General features: G+C 37.9%; 1 protein-coding gene across 1 annotated transcript in view; it reads right to left on the bottom strand.

Moving 5' to 3' along the window:
* The window catches only part of LOC308634938 (laforin-like), a 66,600-nt gene that overhangs the window by 7,035 nt on the left and 34,148 nt on the right, over window positions 1-25,417 (bottom strand). Inside the window, exon 2 of the mRNA XM_081269138.1 lies at window positions 2,838-3,079. Within this exon, the coding sequence (XP_081125264.1) occupies window positions 2,838-3,079 (242 nt within the window). The remainder of the gene's footprint in view (window positions 1-2,837; window positions 3,080-25,417) is intronic.

The following is a 25,417-nucleotide window of genomic DNA, read 5'->3' as shown; positions in this document are numbered from 1 at the left end:
GTCTCCCTTCTCAGACTTTATCTGACAGCATTGTGCTGTGGTGCAAAATGCTTCCAAGTGGATCTTTTCTCTAGAGTTCTAAAAATATTCAGCTGGACTAATCTATACTTTCATTGTGCTAATATTGTGAAGCCACATAGATTAATCTACTGGTAAAACGTTTCCCGGTGCTCAGGAATGGTTGTTAACTCTTTGATTTACTCCTCCAGGTTTCAGGTTTAGTGAACCAAAGAAACTCTTTTTTTTTTTTAAGTCTTAGAGTTTCACCTGTTTCCAATGGGAGGTCTCATTTTGCTGCCACCCACTGCCTCTGTGTGAAAGATGGTCACGGCTGCACCAGATCTAGTGACCCAATGACCCCAAAAAAGATTTGAGTACAACAAAAATGTGTGCTTATGGATTGTTTTCCCTCAGGCTTCTGCAGACCTCCAAAATATCAAGCAAATTACCTCCTAGCAGCATGGCCTTCACATGATCAGTGCATAGGAGGGAATGGAGGCTCTGCATAGTGTTAGCTCAACTTTTCCCAGTCTGTCCCCCCACCGTGTTGCTCAGCAGGTAACAATATTATCAGGTCAGAATCAAAGAAACTTAAATTAAAATGCTCCATGGGAACTAGTCATACTACCCTAACAATTTTCTCTGCTTTGAAATCAGAGAAACAAATTGGGCAGGGCAAGGATCACCTATATTCAACCAACGCTCTTCTATGTAAATGAAGTTTCTTTTTTGATATGTTTTTCTTCCTTAAGAAAGGGCCAAACTTTCAAGACTAAATCAGGCTCCCTTGGATCAGATTACTAAGGGGAAAAAAACAAACTGTCAATAATGCTCCACACCTTCAGAAACAAAAATCACACTCCAACCTCAGTGATAGTTCAATTCAGACACAGACCCACAAGGAGGCCCAGTTTGGCCACGTGCACAACCTGAGGTCGATACAGGATCAAGGTGGCCAGGGAGATAGGTTTTCCCACCTTGCATACCATTGACATTGGGGGAGATAAGCTACCTTCCCTACAGGTCATGGCTGTGCATAACAACAGTTGGTCATGAGTGTCAGAGACTAAACTAGTTGGTCCATAGGATCTGCAAGAGTATTTGTGAGAACACAGAGAGAAGCTTTGTAGTCTGGTTTTTGGAGCAATGTTCTGAGTCAGGTTGCCAGCCTTGAAATCCAGGCTGTGCCTCTTTCTAGTTCTATGGCCTGACCAGGTTACTTAACTTTTTGTACCTGTCTCTTCCTCTGCAAAATGGAGATGACAACATCTAACCAGAGTCCTGTTAAAGCATTAAATGAGTTAATGTATGCAAATTTTTCAGTATTGTGTTTGATGCCTAATGTGCATTGTAGGGAAGAGGGCTGATGATGGAAACACTTCCTGGTTTCCTGTCTAGGCAGCCCTGCCTTTCTTCTTTCCTTCAGAACAATGGGTCCCTAAATTCCCTTAGCCCATGCCATCTCCACAGCTCTCTGCTGCCCCCTGCTGACAGGATGCTGATACTATCAGCTACTTTGTTCTCTCGGCTACAGGTGCCTGGGCTCCTTTGCAACAATTACTTCATTCTCCAACCAGGCTGAGAGATATAGATCATTCCTTTAAAATCCCTTGCTTATGAACCTTGCTGATCTCCCCTAGCCTGCCCTTTCTCCAGCCATACCTGCCTGTCTAGGTCATGCCTACTCCAAATGCCATGACATTCACAAAGCCTCCCTGTGCTCCTTCACAGAATGGGCTGCTGCAAAGCCATAGTCCTCCAGAGCATGTACCTCATTCCTCTCACATCCACCTCCGTCTGCACTACACTCTGAACTTGTCTTACTGCCTCTTGCCATTCAGTCCAAATCATGCCTTATTTGTCTCTGGTTCCTTGGCCGCACCCTAGCCACACACAATTCCTTTTTCACAAAGACCTGCTCAGCAAGCACCTGTGCAATCAATAAAGACTCCTATCAACACCCTGGCTCCGCTGTGTTATCTCTCACACTCTCTCCATTTCACTCACCCCCTCACAGACCCCCCAGCTTCACCTTCAGTCCATTCTCCCAACTATAATCAAAGAGCACTTCTGGAGAAAAAAAAATGAATCTTGGCATTTCCCAGCTTCCCAACCATTCATCTGCTTGTCACTGCTTTGGGACAGTATAAAGTCCTTACTGTGGCCCAAATCCTGGTAGAGGTCTTCCCTCCTTCTCACATTTGCAGCCCCATTAGTCTTCCAGTTCCCTCAACACTCCACGCCCTCTCCTGCCACAGGGATTCTAATTGGCCCCTCTGCCTGGGAGTCTCTCTGCCACTCACTCTTCCTCCAGTCTACCCTCAGACCTTAGCTCAGACATCACTTCCTGAGAAACCTTCCTGGATTATCTGTCGCTCTCACAGTATTATCTATGTATCTTCCTAACAAAGGAATTCATATTTTTAATTTTTTATTTTTACTTACTAATGTACAACATCCCTATAGGACTATAACCTTCACAAAGACAGGAGTTGTACCTGCCTTTCTTTCTATGTCATGTTCCCAGCAACCAGCATAATGTCACACACATAGTAGATACACAATGAATATATATTTAATAAATAAGCAAATTTAAAAAGCCAAGTTAAACAGAATCTTAGCCAAAGCACCAAAAGATACACATTAAATATATTAAATCTGAAACCTTATATTTATACATTTATACCATTATATTTATACATTTATACCATTATAAATATAAACCTTATATTTATACATTTATACCATTCATATTTAAGACATTCAATTATAGACACAAGGACAGACAGACTGAGACACATTCAACAAGAAGCTAGAGCAGCTCTTCTGATCCTTACCTTCAGTGCTCATGTCTGGTGTTGGCATCCAGATGTAGACCAAACCTTCTTCCTTATACAGTTTAATCATAGTGTCTGGACTCATGGGTTCGGGGTAGCGGTTACAGCCGGAGGAATTCTGGACAATATCCCATTCCGTCTGGAAATTCATGACAGCCGTGATCCCCAACTCATGCTTCAGTTTGATGGTTACGTGTTCCACTTGGCGGGGGCAACTACCCAGCCAGATATTTGGTAAAATTCTAATGAGAACATATGAGGTCAACTGTCACTATTGTTCTGATTTGAGTTCTAAGTAACTGCATAAAACACATACTATTAAAAAGCAATTAACCTCTTAATCTGGCACAAGAGAAACTGGATTTTTAAGGATTTGAGATAAATATTATTATTATTATTATAAGGTAAGGAGTACTGATATAACTGTAGGGAAAAAAACAAATAATTCAATTAACAAGAATGTCAGGAAATGGGCATTAGCAAACCAAATCTAACAATATATTAAAATAAGCTCATCAAGTCGTATTTATTCCATGAATGCATAAAGTGCACAAATCCATTAAAACATTTCAAATGACAGCAAATTAAAGGTGAAAATTTCTATAATTGCCTCAATAAATTCTGAAAAACATTTGCTAAAAGCATTCATTCCTGTTTAAATCCCAATATAAAATTCTTTCTCTTTATTTATTTTTTATTTATATATCACAGCAAAATGCATTACAGTTCTTATTACACATATAGATCATAATTTTTCATATCTCTAGTTGTATACAAAGTATATTCATACCAATTTGTGTCTCCACACATGTACTTTGGATAATAATGTCCTTCATATTCCACCATCATTTCTAACCCCGTGCCCTCTCCCTTCCTCTCCAACCCCTCTGCCCTATCTAGAGTTCATCTAACTTGAAATCCATATGTAACAAAATGAAATTAATCCCTATCACTCACCATGCACAAAACTCAACTCAAAATGGATCAAGGACTTAGGAATAAAACCAGAGACCCTGCATCTAATAGAATAAAAAGTAGACCCTAATCTCCATCATATGAGATTAGGCCCCAACTTCCTTAATAAGACTCCTTTGGTGCAAGAATTAAAATCAATAATCAATAAATGGGACAGACTCAAACTAAAAAGTTTCTTCGCAGCAAAGGAAACCACCTGTGAAGTGAATAGAGAGCCTGCATCTTGGGAGAAAATCTTTACCCCTCACACATCATATAGAGTGCTAATCTCTAGGGTATATAAAGAACTCAAAAGGCTAAACACCAAAAAAAACCCAAATAATCCAATCAATAAATGGGCCAAGGACCTGAACAGACACTTCTCAGAAGAGGATATACAATCAATCAACAAATATATGAAAAAATGTTCTGGGGATGTGGCTCAAGCGGTAGCGCGTTCTTCTGGCATGCACTCGGCGCTATGTTCAATCCTCAGCACCACATACAAACAAAGATGTTGTGTCCACCGAAAAATAAAAGATAAATATTAAAAAATTCTCTCTCTCTCTCTCTCTTTAAAAAAAAGTTCATCATTGGTAGCAATTAGAGAAATGCAAATCAAAATCAAAACCACTCTAAGATTTCATTTCACCCCAGTAAACCCCTATATAAAATTCTTATAGTTTAGGACATTTCAAATATGCTAAACACCAGAAACTAACAAAAGACAAATTTCTTTCAAATAAAATCAAAATTAACTCCATCAGCACCCAACATTGGACTATTTCATTAAATGCTGAGAAAAGGTAGTATTACCATGAGCAAAAACAAGAAGATAATATCATTTTTTTTTCAAGTATTATCCTATACCTGAAAATCCTTAAGCCTGGATGCCACACTCAGTTTCTGAATTGGTAGGTCTGATTTGAGACTCCAACAAGTTCCCAGGTGATGCTAACACTGCCAGTTCAGGAGCTACACCTGGAGAACCACCTCCCTAGGTGATCCAACTACAAAAGATATGTGAGGTATTTAACTTATTCAGGTTAAAACACCTGGGAGAGGGAAAATGTACAAAAATCAAGTAGCTTTTCTTCGTATGAAAAATAGCCAGGAAGAAATGGGGTAGGGGCAGTTCTGATTTAAAAATAATAACAATGCATTTAACCAAAAAGAACAATGAAATCTATTGGAGAACATTTAAAAAACACAAAATAGGGGCTGGGGTTGTGGCTCAGTGGTAGAGCACTCGCTTAGCATGTGTGAGGCCCTGGATTTGATCCTCAGCACCACATAAAAATAAATAAACAAAATAAAGGAACTGTGTACAACTAAAAAAATACATATTAAAAAATAAATAAATAAAAAATACAAAGTAGAGAATTACTACACTCTTTAATTGAAAGATTTAATATCATAAAGTTTAAAAATCACAAAAATGTATTTTAATAAATTAATTCATAAATTTAATGCATATCATTTATTGCATGTAATACATATCATCTTGTTTATTCATTGTTTCACATGTACACATTCTGTCCAGAACCAATGGTTAGGTCCTGTATATCAAATTTTACTTGAATCATGTTGTCAGGAACTCAAGGCAATCAGACAATAGTTATCAGATAACACGGGTACATATGATTGATGCTCACCAGTATTCCCAGACATTCCTTTTCAAGTATTGAGGACCAAACTTCCTCTCTGCCTCAAGTTACACACAAACATGTGACTTGCTCTTTTCAATAAACTATGAGCTGAAGTGATGTGCCACTTCCTGTGTAAGACAGTTGGGATGGTTCTCCACACTCTTTCACTGCTGTAATGATATGTGAGTGCGTGTGGACACTGAGCTATTGAAAGTCTGTAGCTACCTGGATCATCAAACTACTGCAGGAGGACAGCTTCCCTAGAGAGTTAATGGCATCTTGTGTTAAGCCATTTAACCTTGTTTGTTACACAGCATGATTTGTCTTGTTCTAACAAATACAATGCCTGAATAATTTATTTCTTGAAATTCTTAATATGCAGGAAAGAAATTGAGCAGAAGGATTATTCAGGTAGTTCCTTCATACTGACTTTAGAGTTGTGATTCTTGACTGGGGCAAAATTTTGCTCTATAAACATTTGGTGATAATTATGGAGACAGTTTGGATCATCACACTGGGTGATGTTATATGTACCTACTAGATTAAGACCTGGGATGTTGATAAAATCCTACAGTGTGTGGGTCAGGCCCCAACAATAACAAACTATCTAATTCAAAATGTCAGTAAACCAAAGTATGTAAACTTGATATGGGAAAATAAGATAGTGTGGAGCTCCCAACAATTTCTCAAGAGAGAAGGAATCTGACCTGAGAGTCTGTGACTCATCAGTTGTGCTGTTCTGACAGTAATATGACAGCTCAGGTCATATTTTAAAATATGTATACAATGTATACAAGAGAGGGTCTAGAGAGTAAAACAAAAGCCTAATATTAGATACTAAACAGCACTATAATGTTTTTATAAACACAGCCAGAAAACAGTTCCAATGCTGATTCTCACATGACATTTTCAATGGAAAACCTGTCTGATGTCAAGCCAAGGTATTTGTCATCTCTAAGATTTTGGTGTGCTCATCTTTAGAAAGAGTCTAAGAATAACTAATACCTAGGAGTTTTGTAAAGACTAAATATAGGGCTGGGGATGTGGCTCAAGCGGTAGCACGCTCGCCTGGCATGCGTGCGGCCCGGGTTCGATCCTCAGCACCACATACCAACAAAGATGTTGTGTCCGCCGAGAACTAAAAAAAATAAATATTAAAAAATTCTCTCTCTCTCTCTCTCTCTCCTCTCTCACTCTCTTTAAAAAAAGAAGAAATATAGTTATATATGCATATATAATTATAATATATAATATATTTGGATAGAACTGACCATCATGAATGCACAAGCAACACAATTGGAGTTTATGTGAGTTTACAATAATCTACTGGTTTGGGTCATTTACTTTGTATTGTATTATACTGACCCTTTGGGTAACTTTCCATTGTTGTCTATATTCTCCATTCGAAGGCTGCAAGGTATAGAACACTCCCTACTTTTTTAATGTATGGAATCTAACTTGTTTGGGTTTTTTTGCCCTTTTCCTTTGGGTTGTTGTTGTTGTTGATGATGTCAACATGAGAAGCCACCTGGCTAATCTTTGATTGTGCATATTACTCATCCTCAGGGAAATTATAAGATCTAGCACTACTTTCCAAAGCCTCATCCTTATTGTCCTACAGAAGACAATTTCCCGTTTTTTTTTTCTTTTTAAAATTTCCTTGTGAAAATCCTTATTGCAGATTACTGTGGTAAAAATAAAGGAATAAAAGAAAAAAGAAACGCAGGAAAGACGTAATGGTGTTAGAAAGAGGGCATGGGATCCCGAGGCCTTTTCACCTTATTACTGACCCCAAAGAATTCTCAGATACTCCTTTGGACTCAGTGAACTGAAAACCCACAAGCAAGAACATTTATAGAGTGTCCAAGATCTGTGACTGACCAGGATATTGTTATCTGAGTATTTAGTCTTCTCGGAGTAGAAACTTCGAGTGAAAACAGGACTTGCCTCTATCTATATGGTCCGTCTCTCCTTCCATTATCCCTTAAAGATTACTTCTCCAGGAATCTGCTGAATGCCAGTGGGGTGGGGATTTGGGGCTCCAGATGTATACTTTGAGGTTTAACTGAGCATACTAAAGTCTCCTATGCTGGAATAAAGAAAAATGGGCGCCTCAGTTAGCCAAGCAATATAACCTATTGAACAGTAATGGGTGTTTTGCTGGAAAAAATCTTAAAGGGAATTGGTAAGATGTTAAAAGTGAATGTTCATGACAGGCAAGCTCAATTCCAAATGTTATTCAAGGGTTCTCTTGAATGTTGTACTCTTGGAGTGGGTAGCCCTTAATATTTAACTAGTCAATGAATGTAAAAATAAAGTGGCAGGGTGATTTATCACATAAGATTTACATAAAAGCTAAAGAATAATTTATAAAGATACACAAAGGATAAATTGGGACAGCCGAGTCTTTAAAGTAAGAAACCATAATCCCGAATCAGAGTCAGCACATAGAATCAGTCACAAGTTGATGCTAAAAGAGGTATTATTCTGCCACCTTGTTCTACCCTGGTCTTGAAATGTTTTGTTTTGTTTTGTTTTGTTTTGTTTTTTTGCTTATTTGTTTGGTTGTTGTTTGTTTGTTTAATGATAGAGAAACTTAGAACAATTCAAACTTGGTGCCTTAACACATGAACTTCCCACATGCCGTTTCTGACGGAAATAGAGCCTTGGAATATACAACCACATATTCTCGTCACAAAAAGTCTCCAGTTTCTGTGTCAGGTCTTTCCAGATTTTTCGTAACATAGTTGACTTTTCCTCCACATTTACTAGAATTCAGACCATACTTAACAAATATAAAGTGATTTCCTAAAATAAAATGCAATGAACCTAGGAGACAGATAACTAAAGACAGACCCCAAAAAACACTCTATTCAAGAAAGGAGAGTTAAGTTAATAAAGGGAATTGTACTGAACTACTACACGGAACATGGAGATAACAACGGAGCTTGTGAGAAACTCACAAATCAGTGGATTCTGCTTAACAGACAGCTGAAGTGCCCTTTCTGTGCATCCTATTTAAGTTTGTTCTCTACTGGAAGGGACTATATTTCTAGTTGTATGATACGCTAGAGGTAACAGGATGTATGATGTACTTTCTAAACAGTAATTAATTTTTACTTATCCATTGAAAAGAGAATAATTTAACACCACTGAAAAACCATTTTTACTTATTTCATCTTCTTCTGGATGTCAGCAGTACTTTAAACAATTTTTAATATCAGGATTTTTAAGGTAAAAAAAGCTTGTTGAAATATGAGATTTAGGGAATAAAAATTCTGTTAAAGTAGTTTTAATGCAAGACACACCAAAATTCAAAGATGTAATAAAGGAATAAAAGTTATAGCTTACAATTTTATTGCAAATTATATTATAAAACCTCCAGAGAAGTATTTTATGGATAATTTGCCATAGATTATGAGTTATATCAGAGATTTCTGGCTGCTATACTATAGATTATTTGGAAAAGTCTGAGAACCACTGCACCAAATGGATAATGACACTGTCAATCCAGACACAAGTTTCCAAACCTGGCTTTACATTCAGGTCACACAAGGTACTTGTATAAAAGCATCTATTAACGGGATCCATCCAAGAGATATTGTTAAAGGAGCTCTGTAGTGAGGTCTGTGATTCTGTGGATTGTTTGTCTTTTAGGTTAATTTGTTTGTTTGTTGTTTTTAGAAATAAACCAGTTTACCTATAGAGACAGATTTCAGGACCATTAGCCTGGCAGGTCCCAAAAAGCCTGTCAGAGAAGCTTAGTATATGGACATCAGTACCTTTTAAAAGCAGTAAAGATCTGGAGATGAGAGGAAATGGACTTGCTTAGCTCTACACATGTGCATATGAAGTGAGGTCCACTCCTTTCTCCAAAAATAGTTTCAAGGCTGCAAATGATTCCTAGAGAGTAAGGAATGGGAACCTGTTTTGAGAAAGTTCTAAGAGAGAAAATGTGTATCCATGTGTTGAACTCATGTCTTCTAAAAAGTCAACACTAAATCTACCTGTGAACCATGAGAAATATTTAATGTAGTTACATGTATTCAGAATATACTTCTGGGGGGGCTGGAGTTTTATCTCAGTGGTAGAGCACTTGCCTGGCACACGTGAGGCACTGGATTTGATCCTAAGCACCACATAAAAATAAATAAATAAAATGAAGGTATTGTGTCCATCTACAAAAAAAAAATAATAAAGAATAAACTTTTGGCCATGCACAGTGGTGCACGCCTGTCATCCCAGCATCTTGGGAGGCTGAGGCAGAAGGATTGCGAGTTCAAAGCCAGCCTCTGCAAAAGTGAGGTGCTAAGCAACTTCAGTAAGACCCCAGCTTTAAATAAAATCCAAAATAAGGCTGGGGATGTGACTCAGTGGTAGAGTGTCCCTGAGTTCAATTCCCAGTACCATAACAAAGCATAAACTTTTGTAGAACAAATATATAAGCTTGAATTTTTACTATGTCTGCGGTGATTCAACCAATCTAGACTGAAGTAAAAATCCATCTTAGTAATATTAAAACTAAGCTAAGGACCAGGGGAAAGAAATGGATGGCTGACATTGTGGAACCTTACTTTCCTGAACTGCAAATCAAAATCAATTTAATTCATTTGAGTGAATCCTGATTTGTGGTTGCAGGTAGTCACATCACAATACTACACCGTTTGCCTCACCTGTCAGGCAGAGGCCTGTGGTACCACAGCTACTGAAGCATATGAATCAGAGCTGCTTGCTCCACCTCAGCCATCAGTCAAAGGAGGACTCACTGGCAATAATGAGGACATCAGACAGAATGAGCAACCAAGCACTTGGCAAAAAACACTGCAGGGTATTGACAGGAGGAGCTGGTGTGGAAACGGCAAGAGATACCAGGAGACAAGTCCATTACATGGACTCTGCTTCAGAGGTGCCATCACTAATGACCATGAGAAGTGGCAGAATAACCTTTTCCTAAAGGTGAAAATTAGCATTCTCGTGTGTCCATAGGAGACAGGACTGATGAAACCAATGCACGAACATAGGCTTTTGTTTACTTATCACACCAAGGGACCACGGTTTTTTAAAACGGATAAATTTAAAGCACAGTTCCTAATTTGGATCATTGTGCTACATTTACCTTACTTAATATTTTATTATGAGCAATTAAATATAAAATTAAAATGTGAACTGGCTGTTAAATAATGAATAAAGAAAAAGTCTATCAGTCCTATAATTTAGATCCCATTAGTAGGAAAGCAAAAGAAAAATTAAAATCAACCTCTAGTAAACTCCAAGCTTCATTAGCACACATTAGATAGCGCCTTCTGCTAAAAATGTGTCCTCTTAACATCAAGGGTTAAGTTGTTAATGTTAAATGGTTTTACCCCAAAAGGGTGCTTCTACCAGGCTATGGTTAAGGCTGATTAACTGCTCCAAGACAAATTCCAATTTAGAGAGTTATACTAATTAGCTTCTTTTTTTTAAAGAGAGAGAGAATTTTTTAATATTTATTTTTCAGTTTTTGGTGGACCCAACATCTTTATTTTATTTTTTATGTGGTGCGAAGGATCGAACCCAGCACCCATGCCAGGAGAGCGTGTTACTGCTTGAACCACATCCCCAGCCCAACTAATTAGCTTCTTTATTAAAACATAGCTCTATTATAGTGGTAGACTACGGTGTATATAAAGCACACACTAATTTCTATAAATGCAGTTACTTTATATCATTTTTAGATATGCTATGTAGTTTGTAGCCAAATGAAATAAACAATTTTTGACATACTGTTCTTTTATTTTCTATATTATTAAATATCATGTAATTAAATTAATCATGAAGCCCTCTTATGGTTTGCATCTCCCAAAATTCATGCGTTGAAAACTGACTCCCGGCTCTGCAGGGTATAGACTTATTTAAAGGTAGGGTCTCTATGGAAGTAATCAAGTCAAACTGAGGTCATCAGGACATCCTAAGATGAAAGTTGTCCATTTGGATAAAGACACTGAGGGAGGATAATGTGAAGACATCAGGGAGAAGACAACTGCAAGGAGAGGGGCCTGGAACAGATTCTTCTCTCACAGCCTCAGAAACCTCAGCTCTGCAGAAACCTGGGTCCCAGAATCCAGAAATGTGAAACAAAATATTTCTACCATGTGGGCCAACCATTTAGCCACTCTGTTATGACAGTCCAAGCAGACTAGTAGGTTTAAACATCCAGGCTTTAAAAAGCACCCAACCAGACTCTTTTGGGATGAGTAGATCAGGTGTACTGGAAGCATTCTAACAGATATTCTTCACCATTTTTGTTGATGCCTGTAATTCTACAAATACCATTACCATTTGATTGTGGTGCCCCAACTGTTCTCTTAGTCACAATGGTACCCTCCTTCTATCCTTCATTCATGTCCTTCAACCTGTCCCCGATCACCTCCCATGTGGTTGAAGCCCTAACCCATTCAGGCTTCCTTCTTGATCTCATGACTCAATTCTCAAGTCCCCTGGTTTTCAGTTTTAATAAATGGACTATAGTGTAGACTGAGCCCCTTACATGGGATTTCAGAGAATGGGCCTCAATTGAGACATCATCTGAAATGTAAATAAAAGGAATTTCCCATCCCAAATTCATAGCTGAGAGTTAGGCTCCTAACTTTGTAAGCCTCTTGAGTCCAAAGAGGTCTTCTTATTTTCAAGTAGTTGTTGCCCTGGAATTTTATTTATATGTCACACTAAGAAGTTATGGTGGTAAAGAGGACCACTAGCACACTTTGTTTGCTTAAGGTCAACTACAGGTGATACAAATATTGAGACAAATAACTAGGCCTGCAGCCTCAACTGGTAACCTTGATGTTTTTTGATCCCATTAACATATCCTTTTGGTATGTTATTTTGTTTCTAGAACTGAGCATTCCTTAAAAGAGTAAAATGCCATCTTTTAAAATTTTTTCACATAATGAACTTGGAAGGGTTCATTTAAAATCAATCACTTGCATAATGAATTTGGAACCACAAGAGATCCAAGAAGTAATAAAAGATTCAACTTATGAATTTTCATATTTGTCCTAAAGTCATCCTGCCCGTTCAACAAACATGGAGCGATGCCTGCTTCTTGCCAGGTGCTCAGCCATTGGTGGCGAGCAAGACAATCCTCCCCCAAGCCCACATCATTTGAGGAGGATGAGGAAAAATACACAAAATGTACAAAATCTATAGAGTTCATTGGTAACATGTTAGGGTCTGTAAACAAGTCAAGATGGCACCTGGCATTTTGCCAGAGGGAGTGGTTTGTGAAGTAATGCCAGCAAGCCATTAAGTGTGGAGATTCCTTATTGGTTGACTGCTGTATCTAGTTTATGTTAATTAAGATAAGCTGTGTGGAATGTATATATACCGCTCCCGCCCTAAAATAAATGGCTCCCACTCTTGCTGTATCAATCTAAACAAGTTGCTCATCACCCCCCACCCCCCATCCCCACCCCCCATCCCCACCCCCCATCCCCACCCCCCCCACCCCCCCAACCCCTATGCCCCCCCCCCCCCCCCCCCCGGTATTTTGCTGCAGCCGGACTGTGGCAGATATTTTGCTGCAGCTGGACTGCGGCAGTAACATGCTCTTGAGGGCAACAGCAGAAGGGTAAAGAAGAGAACCAGGTGGAGGCAATATTTCAATTAGAAAGGTCCTCTCTGAAAAGGTGACATTATAACTGAGTTTGGACATAGGAAAAGGAGCAAGATAGGCAAAGTCCTTATGGTGAGAGAATCAGGAATACTTCAGGAACTGAAAAAAAAACAAACCTAGAGACATGGAGCAAGACAAATGATGAAGAATGTGGGATCAGACAGATTAAAATGTCTACCACCTTAGGGACATGCTAGGAAATCCGCATACTAATATAAAATCGCTGAAAAAATTTTAAGAAGACAGTGACATGGACTTTAAAATTTAGAGTTTTAAAAGGAGACTCCAGTATTATGTGGAAAATGGATTAGGCAGGAGATGCAGTAGAAATTACAGAGAAAGAGGTACAGGTTTGGAGGGGATGAATACAGTGAGGGTGCAATGCAAATAGAGAGGAGTGGACACTTTCAAGGTGGACACCATGGGTAGTGTCCACTCCTCTCTATTTGCACCCTCACTATATTCATCCCCTCCAAACCTTGTACCTGCACGTTAACTGTGCAATGTCCAAGGGAGAGGGAAAAGTCAAAAGCAATTCCGCATCTACTGATGTGACACTATAATATACATTTTCCAGCCAGGTTCACATTCAAGAAAGCCAATATCTGTTTCTCTACTACGTATCTTTACAAAATTTAGACTCATTCTACATTGTATTTACTGGGCATCTTGCTAATGGCATCCATATGCCCCAAAGCAGGATGATATCAAGGTATTTTAAACTTCCTTTCCTTTCCATCAGTCTTTATTTCTATTAGTGAAATATTAATAAGGTGGAATTTTATTAATGTAAGAGCTTTGTATGTGGGATGTGTAGCTCATCAATTAAATTTAACTCATATCAAGGAAATACCTACTATAGACAAAATGGTACACAATTAAAGAGATTTATTTACTTAATCAAGTCACTAAAGAGACATTTTAAAAATTAATTCTTTAGATCTATGGATCTTTAAATCAACTGTAGAACAAAAATGAATTTAGAAACTGAAACAGTTGGAAAATGGAAAAAAAAATCACGATTTTTCTTCTCTGTAAAAAATGCTAATGTCTTCTTCATTGCAGCTAATTATCTGATTCAGTGAAATATAAAAAATGCCTGGTGTAAAGATTCTATTAAATATTTTGAGCAACAGACTTTTTCATTATAATTTTCTAGAAATAAATATGATTATTGTTCATTTAGACCACTGCTTCTCAAATATTAATGTGCAGACAAATTGGGGAACACATTACCATGCAGATACTGATTCGGCAAACCTAAGTGGAAGCCTGAGATTCTGCATTTTCACAAGTTTCTATGTAATAGAAGTGCTGCTGGCCTGTGAACCACACTTTGAAGAGCAACAACTATTCTAATAATTTACTCTAGATTAGGCTATTAATATGTGTCATAGTGGTTTGATACCATTCAAAATGCTCAGGTACAGTGGGGAAGTCAATGAAACGGGATCCTGCTTCTACAGCAAACAAAGAGACAAGCATCACATCTCCATTGTTGATACTAATATTACAGGTCTAATATTAATCATGCAGAAGCTGTTTTTAAAAATTCTACAATTGCAGGAAAATTTTTAAATTCTTTAGTCCTCTTTCTTGATTCCTTAGTGAAGAATCTGCTAGAAACAAAATGGTTGTGTTTATATAATGACTTTCCTTGGTTGTAAAATATTTCTCTTTTCTCCTTATTTATGGTACACACTGGCATTTTGATATGGACCTAAAATTCCCTTTTGTGTTGTATAAAATATTCAGTTTAAGATTTTTTTATAAGTGGATGTTGAAAATTGGGGAAACTACACATAATGCTTGAAATTTATGGGGCACCAAGGAATGTATATGGTTGGGAACTCTGATGCAATTAGTGGTGCTGTGGTCAGGGACGTCAGAAAGTGGGTAAGTTTCCAGAAAAACAAACAATAATGTGTCCTCCCCCCTATGAAATGTGAATAGTTATGATGGCAGAAACAGAGGAGAGATAACTAAGAATACTATAATCCTGGGACTGACAAAGTCCCCCAGGGAGCTTTGCTTCTGCCATTCAGCCTGGAGTCAGGGTACACAGGGTACCTCCATGGTGTCCAGAGAGAAGTCACAGTGTGACTACGGCTTTCAAGGACGTACAAAATCAAAAGGTTATCCAGCAAGCTAAGGGTCCACAAATAAGGCAAAAAAGATCAAGCTATCAGTGAAACTTGATTTATGTTATTCCTAACAAGAAAAGGTCTTTAAGAAGCAGTTAAACATAGAGTCTAATAAAATTCCCTTTGGAAAATTAAGCACTAACCATACCCAAACTAAAAATCATCATTTTTAAATTGGTAAGCCTCAAATAACCCTACTTACCCTGAGGGTGCATTCAGTTACATGGTGCTCCTATCAGCAGTTAATTCATCCTAGCAAGAACTTCAGGATAGTTTTATTTAAGATCATATATTCTGCTGAGCACACTTAGTTTCTGTTCAGTGAAGTGCTTAATTGATAAAAAGTAGCCTCAAATTTTTGTCAACTAAAATCATCTGGGACATTGTCATTTTCACCTCATTTTATCCAAGTGCTTGTTTTCAAGATTTTTGAGGAAATTCATTCTGCATTCACAACTGGATTCAAATGTGTAAAGATAACATGTAAGTTAGAAGAGTTTGGATCTCAAATTTTGAAATACATCTGATATCTAAATCTGTCCACTGAACCATATAAACTATTTTAGGTCCCTATTAAGAAATTTCTCAGCAAGACATGGTGGCTCACGCCTGTAATTCCAAGTACTTGGAAGGCTGAGGCAGGAGGATTGTGTGTTCAAGGGTGGCCTCAGCAACAAAGAGAGACCTTGTCTCAAAATTAAATAAAAAGCGCTGAGGATGTAGCTCAGTGGAAGATTGCTTGTCCTACATGTTCAGAGCTGTAGGTTCAATTCCCAGCATCACCAGAAAAAAAAAAAAAAAAAAAAGGAAAAGAAAAGAATGAACGAAAATCAGAACATACCAGCCAGAGACCCATCACCTTACCAAGTCCCTCCTGGCATGATTGCCATTTCACAGGGACAGTTTAATGCACACTTTCTTTCTATTTCTATTCCAAATTACATTAGGAGGTGGTTTATATACATCCTATTACCATTTCTATTTCCCCCTGCATACTCCTAGTTTATTTTTACTTTCATAAACTCTGTGTTCCTCTATGCCTTCTAAGTGTGAGTGTTCCTCAGAGTTCCAAGCTCTCTTTCTTTACATATCACTAGATGATCACTGATGTACATGGCTTTAGCTGCCATCTACATGTTGGTGAGTTCCAAATCTATTGCCTTCTGCTCAGATCTCAACTGTATGGGAATTCTTCACTGCATGTCCCATAAGGATCAACTGAATTCATCTCACCACCTTCCACTCTTTGCTCCCTACCCACAAATGGAATTCTCCTCTATTGTTCCTGATCTCCATGAATTGTGCCACCAGCAACCCAGGCACCAGAGCCAGGAAACTTGACTTGGCTCCTCCCTCCTCCCTCCTCCCTCCCCATAGTCATGAACCTAGTCAAACAAGCCAATCTCCAAACTAGTTGTAGGCTCTTTCCTACAGTGATCTTTCTAAAACATAAATCATGGGATTCCACTACATAAATACTGAAGTGATTTTTCCCATTTTTCGACCTAACCCTTGGACCCTTTGGAATCTCTAACTCCACATTACCAAATAAACCCCACCATTCAGTTTAGGGGGGGATATTTTTAATTTTCCAAAAGTTCTACACACTCTGTTTTCCCACTTCTTCTGCTTCTGACTCTTGGCATGCATTTGCACTGCTTATGTATCCGATTAAGTCTGTGATCTTTCCTGATCCCCCAGTGGCTCCTTCTTTGTTTTCCCATGGCATCTCATATCAACTGCACCTATCTTTGTTAAACTTAGCAAGTTTAAACTTAGCACCTACCTTTGACAAAAGTATGTTCAAACAATCATACATCTTTAGTTCAGGCTCCTGCCTCTGCTCTGAACTGCTGGTTTTCCTGAGCATTTCTGCCTTTAAAGTGCTCCCTGAAAAGAAGAGCCCCTTATTCACCACCATCTCCCCAGAACTTAACATTGTACCAACTATAGAGTTAAAAGCAAATAAGTGATTAAAGGAATAAAAGAATGAGTGATCCACTGCAGAAATGGCTTTACTAGCTCATAATATTTTAGCTCATCCATTCAACTACCATCCACTAACTGCACTTCTATGACTTCAGCAAATTTTGGTGAAGACAATTTCAACTGTGTTATCTCAAGGATAATTGCGTTAAATTATTGGTTGAGTTTAGCTTTAAAAAAAATAACAATTTTATCTGCAGACAAATGTGAAAGCTGTTTTTAAACTCAACATGTTTCCTTTTTTGCCTTAACTGCCAGAAAACTTACAGATGAATCTAGTGTGCAATACTAGTAATTAGACTGTCTCAAGTCCCTGGTAATTTTTATTCTATTTTTTCTCATAGGTAGATGATCTCTTTCTATCCTAAGTTATTCTACACATGATTGCTTTTCCAAAGTCTTCTATTTTAAATAATTATATATTTGTAAGTAGGTGGAGAATGGTGGCAAACCTAATTCTTCAAAATACTTGTTTCTTCCATCTTCATCCCTCCCAGCATGACGGCTACATAAAAGGAAAAAAACCACCTCTATCTGAGCCATACAGATTCATAGAATCCTGGACTCTTGGTCAGTTTGGTTCTGCAGCTCTGCAGGTCAATCCAAAGGTCTCACTCATGTGAAACTGATTGAATATTATAGCTGTTAGTACAGTTCGTCTGCAATTATCAAGTTCTGTTCGTAGTTGAAATGTGGCCACATCTTTATTGATTATATCCTGTGTATCATAAACATCAGTTAGGTTTCCTGCCAGGTGTATTTTAAATCTGAGCTGTTAATGCAGGTAGACACTCTAGGCAGACAAAATCAAATGACATTGCAAAGGAGTGCTTCACAGCCCTGGCCACACAGTAGGATCTTGGAGTTTCCTTTTGAAATCTTCTACCAGATCCTCAATGAATGAGAATTTCTCAGATAGTGGGGTGGTGGCAGCATCACTTATTCTAAGTACATTGAGGCTTAAGAATTACTGATTTAGAGCCTGGGAAAAAGGTCAGAGCTGAAGATAGAAAGGCAGCTTGATAGGGGATTGCCTAACAGAATGTTAAAATTCTACCTTTTAAAAATCAAACTCTATATTTGTTCCATTAAAATGAAATTGGTTATAGAAATATACATTTAAAAGGAGAAATTAGAGGTGATTATTCATTTTTAAAAGAATTTTATGTGGGCTGGGGATGTGGCTCAAGCGGTAGCGCGCTCGCCTGGCATGCATGCAGCCCGGGTTCGATCCTCAGCACCACATACAAAGATGTTGTGTCCGCCCAAAAACTAAAAAAAATAAATAATAAATATTTTTAAAAATCCTTTCTCTCTCTCTCTCTCAAAAAAAAAAAAAAAGAATTTTATGTGTTTCTGAAGGATAAATTGAAGCATTTCATTAAGTCCTCGGTAGCGGCAGTGATTAAGTAATCTATAGAATAATCTCAGTTGTCAATGATGCCCATTACCTTAGCAAAGTCACTTGAGCCTCCTGGGTTCTTATTTCGAATGTGCATACAGAGATAACTGGACTGAAATAGTAACCTTCCCAGCTCTTGCAGAATGACATGCAGATGGTATGTGGAGGTGGGAGGTGGCTGAGAGCAACAACTTGGAGCCAGGATGCCTAAATTGGAATCCCAGCTCCACTGGCTCTGTCACCTTGGGCAGGCTACTTAACCTCTCAGTGCCCAGGATTCCTCTACTAGAAATGGAATCAGTATGTTGTGTGCCTCAGAGGGTTGAAAAAGTATGTCACCTTCGAGGCCTATTTTATGAATGGGCTTTTCTATTTCATCTAGTTAGTTGCCTGAAGGAAGAAAGGGAACAATCACTAAATACAGGGTGCAAAGAGCAAGACACTGTCGGGGTGGGGGGCTCTTGATGATTCAGGACCAACAGTGAGCACTGCAGAAGAGCCACTGGTGGGGAAGAAATAGAGATCAACAAGAGAAACAGCTGAGCTGAAGGTCTTAACCCTGGTTAAAAGATGTTTTCATGTGAGGGGAATAATCTATGCACCCTCTCAAAAACATTCACTTTCCTTTATGATTACTATTATTAATCAAGCACGATCCTTGAAAATGTTCTTGCTAAGCTATTTGATCCTTATAGGATTGGTGTTCTCCTAATTTTATAGAGGAATAAACCAAGGCATGCAGAGTTTAAGCATGTTCCCCATATCTATTCAGTGTTTGCACTTGTAATCAAACCTCAATTTATCAGTCTCAGACGTACCACTGTGCCTCAACTGAAATTATCCAATTCTAGAATTCCTCCCAAATTCTAAATACAGAGAAGAATTACATAAAATTCTGTTGATGAGGATTTCATAGGCTGGACAGTGGTTTATCATCAGGCAAATCTTTACTATTTCTACCCATACTAATCATCTATTGCTCTCTGCAAGTCTAGCTCTTGGGTGGGGTGGGGGGAATGCAGGAAGGAGAGGCAAGGTGAAGTAAGGAATCGGCCAGCATCCTGCAAAGACAGCAGCCCTATGAAATTTATCTCACCAAGAAAGATAAAGTAGGGGATTCATTCAATGTGAATAGAAACACAGGAAGCTATTGAAGAATAGACAGAAATGCACTATTTGAAAATGGCAGCTGCAAACCTTATCTCTTATATTCCAATGCTAGTCAGCTTTTCTTAGCCAAATGTAAATTAGAAGAAATATAATTTAGTGTTTGGAAAATATGCCTAATTTACCACCAAAGCTATACAATTTGTCTTGAAGTAAGGAATTCTACATCAGCTCTTTAAAATGATGGTGATTAAGTAGACTACAATGTACTCCCAGTGTTCCTTTCCTTTCATTATTTGTGGCACCCTGATGAAAAGTAATTATGCTGTGGCAAATTTTCCTTAGATGTAATTTGGACCACTTATCTGAGATTCTCAGAAGGGAGCTGACTTGACGACTGAAAGAGAACACCTGCTTCGATCAATGTAAAGGAAGCTCTTCCTGAGAGCCTCTTCCTCTGCAGGCAGTGCACAGCATTTCTGTAACCTGAAATACTGAATGAGCTACCAGTGAACTGCCTTCTCTAGCCAGCATTTTCATGCAATAGAAATCTGGAGTTAAATGGTGTATTTCTTTATATTTGCAAAAGGAAAGTAGAAAAAAATATGTCAGGAATATGAAATGGCCAAAAAAGAATACTGAGATATACTGATATCCAGCCCTAGTGACCAACACATCTTCAATATAAAGGCCCCTCAGCAACTTGGGTACTTAAAAAAACAACTTCATTAATTTGGGACTTGGCTCTTTTGTTAAATAGTTGGTCAAAGTGGATCTGCAGGACATGTTGTATATTTTATTGTTTCCAATACCTGTTTATGTATGTGAAACTCTATCTATCCTTTTCTTCTTGATATTAAAAGTAGGCAAGTGGATGATCTGTAAAGAGAGGGAAGTCCCAATGCCTCATTAAAACACTAAATGATTCCGTCTTCTGACTGGGACCTGGGAAGCTGCACTTTTAAGACATTATTTGTTCCTTTTATGATCTATAAAGAGGCAGTACAACCATTATGTGACTTTTCCTTCAAGTTTTTACAAATATCAAAAAGCACTTTCACAAATATAACCTTTCCACCTCACTACAGTCCTGAGATAAGCATTAGCATCAAAGTTCTAAAATACAATTTAGATGGATGTACTGAAAATCAGTTAATGCACCTCCAAAAAGCTTGTCTTTCTTTTGCCTATCTTTGCCACCTTTTCTGTTTGCCTTTAATGGGAATCTAATTTTCTCATGGAAACTAGTGAAGGGAACTGCTAGCAACAAGTTGTTTTTGATTATTTATTCTTAGGACACAGCAAGACTTTAGCATCCTACTGAAAAAAAAATATATTAATATTTAAAACACTGACTATATGCACTTTCAAAACACACTTTATTGAAATGTAATGTCCAGCTACTCTAAGATTTCATCTCATTCCAGTCAGAATGTCAATTATCAAGAATAGAAGCAATAATAAATGTTGGCAAGGATTTGGGGGGAAAAAGTACACTCATACATTGCTGGTAACCATTATGGAAAGCAGTATGAAGATTCCTCAGAAAACTTGGAATGGAACCACCATTTGACCCTGCTATCCCACTGCTCTATTTATACCCAAAGGACTTAAAATCAGCATACTACAGTGACACAGCCACATCAATGTTTATAGCAGCTCAACTCACAGTAGCTAAACTGTGGAACCAACCTCCATGTTCTTCAACAGGTGAATGGATAAAGAAAATGTGGTATATATACACAATGGAATATTATTCAGCTTTAAAGAAGAAAGAAATTATGGCATTTGCCAGTAAATGGATGGAGCTGGGAGAATGTGCTAAATGAAATAAGTCAATCCCAAAAAACCAAAGGCCTAATGTTTTCTCTGATATGTGGATGCTAATTCACAATGAGGGGGAGGGGCTAGGGTAGACTAGAGTTACTTTGGACTAGGTAGACGGAAGTGAAGAGAGGGAAGGAGGCATAGGAGTAGGAAGGCTAGTAGAATGAATCTGACATTATTACCCTATGTACCTGTATGCCCCTTTCTCATTATTTCGGATTACCACTATCCTGGCTTACAATGGCACAGATTAGCTTTGCCCAGTTTCCTAGGCACAGGAAATTCTATTATCTTGATTAATCAACAAGTAGAAATGGAGGCATGGAGAAATGGGAAAAGCCATGTAATGTCATGCACCTCCTGAAGAGCAAAGTCTAGACTTTCCATCTAGTGTGCTTCCACGGGATGTCTGCGGCCTCGAAGTGCCTTTCTAATAACCAGTGGAGATGGGAATCTGTATGACAAGGCGACCTCTTTTGCATTCAAGTTCCTTCTGACTGCTTTAATCATAAGGATTAAAAGATCTTCTCCTTCAAAGTCATTATTCATACCAGACCTTTGATATTGTTCCCACTGACCTCTAGCAGCTCGCCATTTAGGAAAGAAGATTAAGCACAGGAAAAGAAAGTAAGAGGAGAGATATATGATAATCACGTCATTAGCCAATGTTCTCTGCTTAGGCCATCACACTCAGCTGCCATTGGCTCTGTGTTAATCAGCTTTCTCCAGAGAAAAAGAATTAATAGTGTGTGTGTGTGTGTGTGTGTGTGTGTGTGTGTGTGTTAGGAAAAGAGACATTGGCTCATTGATTAGAGACTGGCAAGTCCAAATCTGCAGGGTAGACCAGCTGGCTAAAGACTCAGGGAGGAGCTGACGATGCAGTCAGGTCCAAAGGCAGTTAGAGGGCAGAATTCCCTCTTATTCCAGAGAAGTCAGTCTTTTCTCTTCAGGTCTACACAAATTACAGAGGGCAATCTGCTTGACTCAAAAGTCAACTGATTTAAATATTAATATTATCTAAAATTTACTGCTGTACTTTGGGTATGGTTTGTCTCCCACAGGTCCATGTGTTGGAGGCTTGGTTCCTAGTGATGCAGTGTGGAAGCTGATGGAAATTTTAAGAAGTGGGGCTATCCAGGAACAGTGGCACATACCCATAATCCCAGCAGCTCGGAAGGCTGAGACAGAAGGATGGTGAGTTCAAAGCCAGACTCAGCAAAAGTGAGGCACTAAGCAACTCAGTGAGAGCCTGTCTCTAAATAAAACACAAAATTGGGCTGAGGATGTGGTTCAGCGGTCAAGTGCCCCTGAGTTCAATCCCTGGTGTGAAGAAGAAGGAGAAGAAGAAGTAGTAGTAAGAGTAGTAGTAGTAGTAGTAGTAGTAGTAATAGTAGTAGTGATGGGGCTTTTGGGGAGGTGTTTAGGTCACTGGGGGCACTGGTCTTGGAAAATATTAATATAGTCCCCTTGGCCTCAGTAGTTCTTTTAAGAGAGTTGTTATAAAAGTCTGATTCTGGCCCATGCAGCCTCTCTCTGACTTTTCAAATGGAGATGAGAACCTGCCCACCTCCTATACGCATTCCCACCATTGCTATTCACCTCAGGTAACAGTCAAGTGGGGGGCCCTTCCAGAACTTGTGGCTCTTTGGGCTTCCACTTCTCAAACTATGTGCTAAATCTACTTCTCTTCTCCCTATAGTTAGCTTATCTCAGGTCTTTCATTATGGTAGTAAAAAAAACTAACTAATACAAATGTCTTCACAAAAATATCTAGAAAAACATTGACCAGATATTTGAGCATCGTGGCTAAGCTAAGTTGATACATAAAATTAACCATCACAAGTATGTATCTCAGGCAGTCTTTCAGGTGCTATTCTGATCTCGTCTTGGCTTGTTTAGTTTATACATTGCTACTAAAATTACCAGGCATTGATGCCTTATTATTCCCAATGGACAGTAGAGCAGAAATATTTTCTTGAAATTTCATAAACCTCCACTGTTCTAATCTCTGATCTCATTATAAATATTTGTCAACATGGTGATATTTTTATAGTGTCAGTTTTACCATTCTCTGCATAACATATGTAATCCTAATACTGTGTGAAAGACAGGCAAGCAGAAAATCTTTTAGGACCAGGAAGTAGTAACCAAAAGAACAAAAATAATTTAAACTTCTCTGTTACTAAAAGTTTTCTTGATTCTAAGAAATATAAAAACTGTTTTGATCTGCCATACTGAATACAACAGAAATTCCAAGTTGACTACAGAGGTCTACTAAGTCTGTCACTACACCTGACCTAGGGCCTAACTCATTTCTTCATTTCTGCAGCAACAGTGGGCATAAGTAATCTCTTATTGACATCACTCCCTGTTAATGTGAAATAAAGCAGAAGATTCGACTGATAAAAGTCAGTAATTGGCAGCTGAGATGCTAGTTTTAACTTAAAACCAATTCTATTTAGTCTGAATCTTATATTTCAACAAAATTGATGTTTTGGCTAATAGTCCCATGTTTCCAGGGTTCCTGTGTGTATATGCATGTATGTGTGTGAGTATGTATGTGTGTGTATGTATGTGTGTGTATGTGCATGTGCACAAGTAAATAAGCATCACACTAACACTGGAGCAAATTTGAACTTTTGGAAGTTTCAGGAACCTGATATTTCAAAGAGCAATTTTTTTGTGAAATGAAAACAGGTTGGTTTCCCAATGATCTCTTATCGTTATCTTCTATCATTTCTACTTAAATGCCTAATTACCTATTGTTGTATATCTGGAGTACTGTCCAAGGAGCTAAAGAAGTGCAAAGTCACTCATGTGAAAGTTACTCATGAATAACTTCTGTGACTAAAACAAAAACAAAAAAAATCAATCCAAAGAAATGTTCAGAAACAATGTAGAATGTACTCTGCACCCAGACATTGAAATAAGTTGCAAGGATACAAAGGTAAAGAAAATACAGTTCCTAACTCTGAAAATCTCCCCAGTGATATTAGTCCTCCAAAATAATATTTGAGATTTAGAAATCATAATTTATTTTCAAATTTACAAAGCAAAATGACTTCAAAATATTTAAAGATTTAATGTTGAAAAGACCCAAAGTCATGAGGAATATAGTACTTGATAGGGATCTTGCTTGTTGGCTTTAGACTTCCCTAAAACTTTAAAAAATAAGTTCTTTAGAGATTGACATAAAAATCTTTTGGTTGGTGTTTCTGCTGAAATAGTCCTTATGAAACAAAAGTAGGTACTGGGGGAAAAAAGGAAAAAAAAGTACTAGAATTTTCTGATTAAAAAAGTATTATTTTTTTAAGTTAAGGTACACATACATAAATGTATGACCCAAACATTAACAGTATCAAAGCAGGATATAATCTTGCTTCTTAGTGATGAATATGTTTCTAAATATTGCTATTACTGAATATCTTTAAATGTTTGACACAAAAATACAATCTGAGCATTCAGCTAAGACCTATTTTTCCTACATGATTTAAAATGGAAATGTTCAGAGCAAACCCAGAAGTCTAATAATATGTAAGAGTGTAGAAAAGGTAAGTTAAAGCTTTAGTTTCCAAAAGTCCATAATGAGAACAAAAATGAAACCACAGAAAACAAATTCTGCTGGAAAAGTATCTAACAATTTGGCCATATTTATGCAATCAAAAAATTATATTCAGTAAATAAGAGTCTTCTCCCCTGACCCCTTGTTTTAATTTTTGAAAATTGGTGTTTATTTTTATCACATTTTGATGAGATAGTATGTTACATAGACAAACATCCTTAAAATCAAGCAGTCCTAGGTTTGAATTCCAATCCTGCAACTTACTAGTTAAATAAGCATGGTTAGTAACTTTCAC

This window comes from Spermophilus citellus (assembly GCF_964194105.1).
Source record: "Spermophilus citellus genome assembly, chromosome: 16".
NCBI lineage: Eukaryota > Metazoa > Chordata > Mammalia > Rodentia > Sciuridae > Spermophilus > Spermophilus citellus.
Note: the sequence above shows the minus strand (reverse complement) of the source record. Positions and strands in the feature narration are given on the sequence as shown.